Source organism: Glossina fuscipes, unplaced genomic scaffold (assembly GCF_014805625.2).
Source record: "Glossina fuscipes isolate IAEA_lab_2018 unplaced genomic scaffold, Yale_Gfus_2 0, whole genome shotgun sequence".
Taxonomy (NCBI): Eukaryota; Metazoa; Arthropoda; class Insecta; order Diptera; family Glossinidae; genus Glossina; species Glossina fuscipes.
In genome coordinates, this window is record NW_023998414.1 from 7,228,759 (window position 1) to 7,240,194 (window position 11,436).

Genomic DNA, 11,436 nt, shown 5'->3' on the forward strand with positions numbered 1-11,436 from the left:
TGCTTCGGTGCAATGAAACCATAGATCCGAAAAACATTAAAATGTTACAATGAACATTTAATTATGGCCATAGATTACGTATGTAATGTTGTTCACTAAATAATTTCATATTCGTTAAGGGGGAGAAAATCGGAGATTTCCAAAAAGTTGAATGATATTCGATTTATTATACTTTCTTTTTTTTCAAATTGTAAACTTTGAAAGAAACTCAAATACAGGATATGGTTAAATCCAAATTAAGATTTTATAGAGTTCATATATATCTTCTTCTTATAAAGTTTCCGTTAAAAATACATCAAGATATATTTATAACAATTATAAAAGGTATCAAAAAAGTGCTTTAACAATTAACATTTGGGTATGGATGATGAAAACGATGCTTTGACTGAATTTGGAAAAAGAAAAAAAGAAAACATTTTTTACATCGAAGATGGTAGCTATAAAATGTAAAAGATATGAGAAGAAGTCATATAAATACTTGTGTGTATAATTATATTGTAATATAATGTAATTAAGCAAAATATTGTATTGAAAATGATATGAACGTGAATAAAAAATATTGTCCACAAAAAAATTACAATCGATTATGCGACTCATTGTTTTTCAAGGTAAAGTAATCGTATCTTTCATCGCTTTATCGGAAAATATGTTTCACCTTTTTTTTTTGGTTTTTATTTTTTTTATTTTTTACTCCAATTAGTTAATCCTATGTTGTTTATTTTTTTTTTTGTGTTTTAATTTATTTTTTTATAAAATTTTCACAAATTTATATAATAAAAACAAGCAAAAATTCTGTTGTAGGTCACGGACCACCACCAAATACCTTACAAGACTCAATGACATTTTATAGTAGGCAAAGTGATCGGCGAAGTGGTTCAATTTAAATCATTTTCAATAGTGTTTTTGGGATAAAAGAGATCAGTGTATCGAATTTCATCAAAATATTTCAAAAGTTGAAGATTTTAGGTTGAATATAACATAATAGGATCGATAGACAAGCTTTGAATCGATCGGCATAAGAAAGGGCGGGCTTTCGCGCAAACTTGCATACATGATCTTGCATCGAAGGTAGTGTAGGGTGTAATGAATGAAAACAAAGAATAAATAAGAGATGCAAAAAACAATTACAAATCCATAGAAATCTTATTGTAAACATTGCCTTGCAATGTTCCATTTTTCTGACGCACTAAAAACGAAGCGTATATGTGGCAAGCTTTGTTTAAAACCAAAAACAACAAGGAAAAATCCAATAAGACTGTATATCCAATTAGATAGAATTTATGACGGAATAGTCTTTCATTATATTAACGAAAAAGCTAAGAAAGGTATATTCGTCTCAGCCCAATACGTAATAAGTGAGTCAGTTATCAAGTCACTTTAATATTCAATACATCAACATACATTAACAAATATTATATAACCACTTTAATAAGTATGCGTTAAATTGCTCAATCGGGATTATGTTTATATAGGACTTGCAGTTGCCTTTAGAATGTATGTACATATCAGACTTTCAATTAATTTCTCTTATGCACGGATGAACACATAGACTTAAATCGATTGGATCGCTTATGTTGAGCAAATATATATATATATATATATATATATATAATACCCTTTATGGGGTATTCGATGCCTATTTCTTGATATTCAAAATGGACGAATTGACCTATAGCCAGGGTATACTAGTACAGAATTGAAAAAGATGAAACAAGAAAAGGCAATGATTTCGCGATCATTATAAGTGTAGTTGGGCGGAGATCACAAGCAGTTTTCGTAATTGATGTTTGTTTATATAAAAAATAGGAAAACTTTAAATTATTGTTTTCCATGCAGATTTTGGTGTGTGATGAGTGTGACGCGTTATAACAATAGATAAGCAGGCGAACTAGCGACATAGCGAATATGTACAGAGAGACCTGACAAACTTATGATGATTAAGAAAATGTGCATTTTTTATTTTTTATTTATTTTTTTTATATTTAGTAAATCCTCTTCAACGATAATCTGGCAACATGAAGTGTCATATTGGTTAATTGAAAATATTAAACAACTAAAAGTATGCTTTAAAATTCTCGTATAAAAGAAATGCTTTAATAATAATAAAAAAAAGTGCATACAATCTAAGCTAAGCGAGTTCATATATTTTATCATTTTGTTGTAAACAAGCGATGTATAAACTACCCACGTGGACGCCGCTATAAGATATATAGATATTTATGATCAGTAACAAATTTTGAATCGATTTGCGGATGTTCCTCTCTTCGTTTGTGCGATGTCTCTCGGTCCCGGAAATTAAGATATCGATTTTAACTATGGCAAACATGTTGAAAGTTCCTGCACGTCGGTTAGTATTGAACATGGGCTAAATTGGCCAAAGAACGCGTCCACATAAATGAAGAACTCTCTCCCTTTTGTCGAAAGCAAGAAAAATGTTTTTTTTTTTTGCTTTTACTTAAAAAATTTCCATATGATATAAAATAATTTTGCATAAGCGGAGCCACATAATATTAAAGAAGAGGGTTGGAATTCGATATTCTTCGCTTTTGATTTCTAACAATAAGGTGGTGGGGGTACAAAAGTGTCGGGAAAATGTTCTTACTTTTTGATGCTCGCTTAAGTAGCGCGTTATAGAAAATAATTAAATAAAACTCGGGAAAGTTGTACTTATAAAATTTTATTAAAATAGTAAAAATTGATAAAGTAATTATAAAAAATCAAAAATATAATTCGTTATAAGTTTTCATTTTCTTTGCAAAAACTAGAGGGTTTACGAAAATAACGGCGTACCAAACCTTCTATCGTCCATAATAAGCTAGCGGTAAAAGTCATAATATTTAGGCAATGAAGTGTTACGGCGTAATTGTAACGATCACGTATTAAACCTAAATTAAAAAAAAATAAAAATACAATTATACAAAATACAAAGACGAAGACGAAAAAGCACTTACGTAAATACTTACCAACGAAAGGTCCCGAGATTAGAGTGAATATACCGGAAATAAGTAATTGTAAGCCCGATGCTGCCGGCAATCGTTTTAGAGGCACGCAACTTGGTATAATCAATGGCCAAAATATAGTGCGTACACCTTTAAAAATGCCCATAATTGCGAATGTGGTAATAATTACCGGGAAAGAATGTATGAAAGCGACTATGGTGCGGCCTGTCGCCATGCCTATTACGCCAATTAAAAAGAATACACGATTGTCCCAAGCGATTTTCTCAATTAAGAATGGTAACAAGAAGCGTGTAGTTAAATCTAGACCGCCTAAAGCGGACAAACAAAGTGTTATCTGATTAGTAGTTAAGCCGAAATCTATTAATATAAATGGTGTAAGTATCGAGAAATTCAATTCGCTGAAATTAATCATCGTTAAGCCGGCCACCAGATTAATATAAGTGAAATCTTTTAATAAATCCAAATCAAAGAAGACAATAACCTTTTGGAAAAATGTCATACTTATTGCCTTATCTACTGGCTCATCAATTTTCATCGATTCTTCTTCGGCAATTTTTGTATCATTTAATAATTTTCTTTGATCATTGCAAGTGCATTTCAATGATTCCGATTTTAATGAATTCCCTCTACTCAAAGATTCATCTTTCCCTCTTTTAAAGTTGCTCGATTTGTAAATGCTTCCACGCCTTAATTCTTCCTCGTCCCTTTGACGTAGCGCAGTACTTTCGGAATCTTTGCAACTGGATGATAGTCGATGTAAACGCGGCCTATCCGAGGATAGGGAGACTTTTGAACCGAACCAACCGTCGTTGACGCGCGACAACATGGGTGTCCCCGGTTCAGTTATTTCGAAGCCCGGTGAATACTCATCATCCCCTTTGCTTAAGTGCTGAGACGAATTTATATTTACTTCTCTATGCTTTAGCAGTGCACAATATTTGCATTCTGTCATCGTTTCGGATGCTATCAATGGCGGTAAGACTACTATTGGTTTTGGAACGTGATAGAGAACTGGTTGATAGATAAGAGCACAAGCAAAACTGTGCAGAGAGAGAGCGGCAAATATGTAAACTGTACCCCGAACGCCATACACAGCCAATAGATAAGTGACAAGATGAGGTAAAAGAATTGGTAGAAAGCCCGTTATCGACCATGTGAAGCCTGCTGCCCTTCTACGTTTTTCCTTGAAATAAGTGTTTACAGCCAGACTAGAGGCTGAGACACTTATGCCCATACCGAAACCTATCGGGAATGGAATAGGTGAAGCATAGTATTCGAGAGTTTTTGTTTTTTTGTTTTTTTTTTTTTTTGTTTCTTGGTTTCCAATCAAATCTCTTACCATATAATAATGAATAGGTAAAGACATATGAGAGAAATGTCTCGCAAAACGCCGTCAAGAAAAGTCCAATGAATATTAATATGGAGCCCATTATGGCTACTTGACGAAATGTGAAGCGACGAAACATTGGTCCATTCAATAAACCTAAGCATATAAACTGTTGGTAATTTGAAGTATCATTACTTCTCTGACAATATGAGTCACACACCTGAACATGCTGAAATGGCCGGATTAGTGTTGATTATGGTAGTAATTTGAGCATTTGTTAAGCCCAAAACTTGTAAATGTTCGCGAAATATAAAACCGAACAATACCAGGCAGGGATAAACTGTTAACTGTAAACAAGAAAAAAAAAATAAACAAAAAGAATAAAATAAATAAACGAAAGAAAGAAGAACATAAAGACTGTAAGAAAATCAAAAAAAAAAAAAAAAAAAAAAAAGCGAAGAGAGAAGAGAAATGGCCTGAAATCAATAACACTTACATTTGATATGCCCGCAGCGATGCACACTAACCAAGCCCAGCCACCATCAGGAGCTATAAAGTTCTCGCCTAAATCGCTTTTATCGTGACGTCGCTTTTTCTTAGGTTTTAAATATTTTACTGTGTAATTATTTTTTGAATCTTCGAGTGGTAAAGTCGTCGCACGATAGACCGGTAAGCATAATTCTTCTTTACCTTTATCAGAGCCGGTCGCCATTGTTCGCTGATGAAGGCTATGAAATCAAAAGGTCTGCACGAAATCTATTTCAATGCTTGAGTTTTATATATGCTTTTTTGAGAAACTTGAATGCGTTCATAAAAAATCAATTCGTCCATAAATTTAGTAAAGTAAATGATCATTACGCTGCTTACAAGGTTAATATAATGATGCCATAGAAGAAAAATATGAAAAAATAAAAAGATAAAAAAAAATATATATATTGTACATTTAATGTACAGCGAGCCCTTTACAGAGGAACCAGCGACCAGCAACCAGCTTTCCTATCAATAAGATTTCAATCGGAAACATAATAAAATTTATATTGGATTTTATTCAAATCTGAAGGCGATAGTTATTGCAGAAAAATGAACATGCGCATATAGAATAATGGTAAGTAATAAAGTAAGAGCATGAAGGGTATGGAACGAATCTATTTTCATCGCCATGCATATGTCTTATGTGTTAATAAACATGTTTCCCGTTTCGATGTGACGCTCGTCTAAGGGTTTACGCGTATGTGCTCTTGTTTTATGTTATAGTTCTTTACTTCTTCTTCTTCTTATTCTTATTCTTCTTATTTTTTCTTCTTTTTAATTTTTAATTTTTTATACTTTAAGTTTAATTGTTAACTTAAGAATGCATCACGTTATGTCTAAAAGTATGGATTCTTAAATACTATGCACAGACAAATATGCGGGTTTTGTTTTTTGTTTTTTTTTTTGCTGAGGTCTTTCATCGATAAGGTAGGAAATTAACGACTCAATTAATGTCGTTTGACATTTACGACCAAATCGATGTGTACGAATGTGTATTTGCATTTAAATATACAACCATCATTAATTTAGGCTGATTAGAGCGGTGAGTACGTGCATGTTTTTAATAATAATGAATTTTCTTGCTTGCCTTTTGAAACGCTTAAGCGCAATAATTGCTATGAGATATAGAAAAAATTCACCTGTGGACTGTAATGCCTTTGATTTTTCTTTTCTTTTTTTCTTTTTTTCTTTTTTTTTGGGCTTTTGTCTACTCTCAAGTATTGCGCTAAACTATAAAATTAATTTTATGAAAGCGACCGTTATCAACAACAATTTTAACCTGAAGTATTCGTCCTAATCTGTGATTAAGTATATGATTTAAATAATGTAGTAACATTTCTCTCTCTCTCTCTCTCTCTCTCTCTCTCTCTCTCTCTCTTTTTTTTTTTGACTTTGTCAGGTTTCAATGCTTGTGCAAGTCATAGATACCGGCATAGATTTTGTTCTTCAAGGAGACTATACTCAAATATCAAGTAAGGCGGAACGTTTAATACTTCGCCTAATACAATTCTTCATTTGTTTTCATGATAAAAAAAAAAAACAAAAATTAGGCCGTGTTTTCATGCAGGGGCATACTTTTAATGACAATCCATCCCCATCTATCCCCATAATCCCGGTATGGGGGTGGATCGAAAAACGTGTATTTTCTTTATAAAGTTGTAAAAATTTCTCTTTTTTTTGCCATATACAAGTTTACGTCGCATGAGAACTTTTACATGGGGCGTTGAGAGTCCAGGAAATTACATTTCGCTATTCAAGTTTAGTAGAGTTATTTTACTAAAAAATTATATACTTTCGTTATGTAAAAGCTTACAATTCCTGAGTGCATAAGATCGAGTACAAAACATACAAGACCTATGAGCAATTTTTTTTGTAAATTAATATTAGAAATTCGATCTTTTCCCATCCGCCTGAGTGACCGATCACCTGATATATTAAACGTTGAAAATTTACGGTGACAACAAGTTCTACATTCGATCCCGGTAAATAAGGTAAGCGGGCACTTTACGACCGGTCAGTTGTGTTATAAGAGATCGTACACACCTCTCATGTGGACCATGTACGTACGTCCTCGAGAACTTGAAGGACTACGAATTAGTTTTATGGCTTAAAATTTTGAGAGACTTGTGAGAGGTCATCGAAGAAAAGCCCAAAGACTGCAAGACAGATGTAAATGGAATGTAATGAATATTTTTCCAATAGATCAGTTATGAAAAACTCTTCGGATGAAAAATAGTAATATTTAGCTTTCTTTACATTGATTTTCTAAGAGGGAAACAAATTCCGATTATTACACGATCGTTAATTTGATTTCGTAATCAAAAAATCTAGAAAGTTGTAAGTTTTCCTTACATCAAAAAAAAAAAAAAAAATAAAAAAATAAAAAACAAAAGTGTATATTAGTAGTAAAAACCCAATCTAGAAGGGACACATTGTTAAAAATGAAAAAAACAACAACAATTTCTGTTTTTATAACCAAGCAAAGACAAAGTCTTCGTTGCAGTGAAAGACATATTAATAAGGCTTTCGTTATAAACTACTTACAGAAAATTGTTTCCCAAAAATTGTGGAATATATCTTAAGCAGATCGAAACCTGCACATACTAAACTACTAACTAATAAGATCCAAATCCCTTAAGGTCATTATCCGTTATCTCAACCTAAAAAGAGTACATAGCTACATAGCGTCTAACCCATTGGGCAGAAGCATTTATTTTGAGAAACATTTTGGCAATCATGGTTACGTGTCTTCATTGCAGATCAAGAGAACGAATTTATGTTCCATATAATTTCCGAATTAAATAATTGATCTTGAGGGGCTTACAAAAAAGGCAAGGAGCACGAACGAGTACAATAGATCTTTTAGGCCGCTCACACACATAATAATAATAGTAGAGTTACTTTCTATGCCACATTATATATTATTATAGACCAATTTGGGTAATAAGAAGCGACTATACGATAAGGGCCTCAAAAAATTTGTCCCATCAGATAAAATGTTTTCACAACAATTCAATATACCAAAATAATAATTCACATAAGTATTCGCGCAATAATTTCATTAAGGAATTTATACTTGGCGGGATTAAATTTACTCATTATATCTAGATCTTCTATGTAGAGGGTATAGCCAAAATGAAATCATTTTTAGGCCCAACACAGAAGGATGGAATGGAGTCTTCCTTTGTAGCAGCTACAGCGTGAACTGCGCGAAAGATAAGGGAAATCTGTCCATAGGGCTATTAGGCGATTTTCCTAGCATTCGTAATTCCCTCTTCCTAGGATTATCCGCACGCAGAACAACATAGTATCGATCTTGAATCGCTATGACCGCCTTTAGAAGCTGCAGCGGACTTTCTCCCAGTTCCAAATGTTTCCTTATTCCCACTCCGTTTACCTAAAGTCCTTTCTGACCAAGTTTATGCCCACACTTAGAGCGGGACATCGCTTAAGTGGCTGTTTAAGAAGAAACAAAAAAAAAAAAAAAGAAAAGAGAAAAAAACCACACACACACACACACACACACACAGCGCACATAGTGTAACGCTCGAAGCGTATCTATAAACTTGATCAATGCAAAGAATGCAAAGTCGATTTGTCTGCTTCTTCTCTATCTCTACCACTATCGTATAATATGTTTATTGGTAAATGAAGTTGAGAGCTGAAAGTCGTCATATGCGCTGTTGGTCAACGGCCATTGATGGACCTTGAAAAATGGATGTGAAACGTCGACGCGACGACGGTTACGTGAGCAACAAACAAATTTTTGTTTATAATAATCTATATAAGTCAGCTAATAAACCAATAGAAATTGGCCAAGTGGCCAAACACAATCTGATGCACACACATTTAATAAAGTAATTTTTTGGCTTTTCTTATAGATCGATTGGTTCGAAGGGATGCGTATTATTGCTTACTTTCTTATATTAAGTTCATTAAAACTTTTTTTTTTTTTTTATTATTATTATTTTTTTTTTTGCTCTGTCAATTTGTCAATTAGCCCACCATACATATGTAATGGATGGAGTTCCCGATTTGCATTTCCATGGCTTGCAAGTAACGCGTAAATCTTAAAGTTAGCTTACGGCAAGACCAGTGAAATATACGCCTTGATTATAATGATTATAGCAAAATAGATGAAAGCAAAATTTCTTCTATATCTTCTATTGACTCGTATAATACATTTTATGCTTAATTTTGCATTGTTATCTTTTTAGGATAAATTTCTTTTTTCGATTACCGATCGATATGCGTTGAATAAATTTTCTATCCAGACGTACGGTCTTACAATTTCAAACTATTTTTAAATCACAAACAATATTACATTACATTAATTGCAAGTGAATCTATATTTTATTATCATCGACTAATTAATGTCTTTGTGTAAATGTTTTTTAACCAAGTTAACTAAGTAATAGAAAAAACAATATATGAAAATATATCGCTTAAGTGCTTAAGTGTTAGGTAAAAGTTGTGCACAGTACTTCATGTGTACGCTTAAATCAACAAATGTGAATAAAATTAGTAAACGTTATCAATTTATTATCATAATAACCGATTTGATAAACTAAAGATACACATGTGATGCACGTTGTGTACGTATAAAATGCAAACACGCGTATCGGTACGTAAAACCAAACAGTTTGATAACAAACTATAAAAAACACTAGCAGCACCTTGGCATGAATTTTCTTTTTATTTAATAATTACATTAGTGTTTTTTTTTTTTTTTTTTGGTTTTTCTCCTTTCATGTTTTTATTTTTCAATTTTTTCACAACAACAACAACAATAACAACAACAGCTTAATTGTTGTGCTCAATAAATCAATTTTATTTATTTATACATCTGCTCGATTCCAAAGTATTTGTATAATTCATTCATATGGCTACCATATATATATATATATATATATATATATATATATATGTAGATAGACTAACGTCTTCTTGAAATACCTTATCAGATAGATACAGGTGTCCTACGGAAAGTACGGTTTGGATACAACACGGAATATTACAATACGGTTCCGATTCTATGCGAATAAGATTTCGATGCAATCCACTACGGCAGTCATTGCACTGGTTTACATCGATTCAAGGCATCGTGTAAAACGATCCTAACACAACGCGAATAAGATTGCGACACAACATGCTACGGTATATGGTGCACATTCATACATCATATCAAGGCATCGTGTAAAACGGCCCCAATACCACGTGAATAAAGTTTCGATACGACGCGATACACAATCTTTTTTTTAACTTTTTTTTCTCTTTATATTATTCACGATTAAAATGCATTTTTCTATATAATAATTTAGTTAATATAAAGATTTTGGAAATTTCGTATAACACGGTTTCGAAGAAGTACGATATAACTTAACCACGTTAAGCGAAGGTCACCTGTATATATATATATATATACGCATACACACACACACACACACACCACATGAAACTGATGACATAAACTAATGGACGATGTACGACATTCTTCTTTCCTATTTTCTTTCAAACTAAAGAAGATGCATTTTTTTCTCCGCTCAGTTGAATCCATGTACATACGTCAAGTGTAAAACAATATGCGAACGCTTTTAATCTTCAATCGTTAATACGTAATTGTTTTTATACATTTATTTAATCTAAAACTGTATAACGTATGTACGTATTATATCTCAAGGTCAGTGATGAGTTTCTGTTTTTTTTTGTTTTTCTCAACATGCAGTTGGTTTTCCGAACGCACAAAATTTCACTCAATGCGTTAATTTTTCGTTTGAAAAATATTTCCTTCCGATTTTCATTCAAAGCACAATAGTTTAACCGAAATTGTTAAATATTTCATACACATTTTCATACACTGACACTGGTTGCACTATTTTCATTTGAATTTTAATAAGCGAACGTTAAACGCTCTTATCAATGCCCGATTTTCGCTTTGTTCTCAATGCGCATTGATTCATTCATTCATTCATTTATTATGGAACTTTTTTTTGCGAAAGTATTGTGTTGAGTGATTATTTGAGATATTTTCACTCGGTTCCTTTATTTATCTTATCATTTGTTCCGAAATGTAGGGAACAAAACGACAGCATTTCTCTTCGTATACGCCGTCAAATTGTCGAAGAGTAAAGGTTCTTGAATTGCGCATGACTCGGTTTTTTTTTTTTTTTTTTTTTTTATCAAATCAAACCACCTGTGGAAGAATCGTACCTTAATTGGGTTAAGTGAATGATGTAAACATCATACACGCTTACCATACATTTATGCATCAAAGGATTTTGGTTTTTAAAAAAATATTTTTTTTTTTTTTATTATTAAGAAAATTAAATTCCAAAAATAAATTATTTACGATTTCAAATAGTAAATGCTATAACATATGCAACTACATATATGTATATATATATACATATGTATATATCAGAGCAGAGTTGGCCAATATTGTGTTATAGGTTTTCATAGACCGTCACTTCAAGTTTTGTGAATTTTTGGTTAATAGCGTGGACTAATTTAATGCAGAACGATATTTATCAATGATTTGTAAGCTCCTCTCCGACATCCCCTAAAGCACTCTAGGTTTCACGAGATTAAAGCAAATCAATCGCGACATACATGTTTTCA

General features: G+C 32.4%; 1 protein-coding gene across 15 annotated transcripts; it reads right to left on the minus strand.

Annotated features, from left to right (window-relative positions):
• Window positions 1–2,718: 2,718 nt before the first annotated feature.
• On the minus strand, window positions 2,719–10,973 carry LOC119636210. 15 transcript variants are annotated; one of them, XM_038031541.1, is made up of 6 exons: window positions 10,484–10,973; window positions 4,784–5,146; window positions 4,508–4,634; window positions 4,300–4,443; window positions 2,964–4,202; window positions 2,719–2,885 (listed from the first exon to the last, which is right to left on the minus strand). In XM_038031541.1, the coding sequence occupies exons 2-6, from the start codon at window positions 4,997–4,999 to the stop codon at window positions 2,734–2,736; spliced, it is 1,878 nt and encodes a 625-aa protein (XP_037887469.1). In that variant the 5' UTR covers window positions 5,000–5,146; window positions 10,484–10,973; the 3' UTR covers window positions 2,719–2,733. The 15 variants fall into 15 exon arrangements, with proteins under 15 accessions (XP_037887469.1, XP_037887375.1, XP_037887385.1 ...); XM_038031447.1 differs by having other exon boundaries at window positions 10,384–10,973; XM_038031457.1 differs by having other exon boundaries at window positions 4,784–5,149; window positions 10,384–10,973.
• Window positions 10,974–11,436: the final 463 nt, after the last annotated feature.

Bases quoted from the DNA above. Each gene is read 5' to 3' on its own strand.
- LOC119636210 (XM_038031541.1), bottom strand. From the start codon at position 4,999: ATGGCGACCGGCTCTGATAAAGGTAAAGAAGAATTATGCTTACCGGTC. The intron at 4,635-4,783 runs GTAAGTGTTATT...TCTTGTTTACAG, and splicing joins TCGCTGCGGGCATATCAAAT to TTAACAGTTTATCCCTGCCT. The intron at 4,203-4,299 runs GTAAGAGATTTG...CATTCCCGATAG, and splicing joins TACCTATTCATTATTATATG to GTTTCGGTATGGGCATAAGT.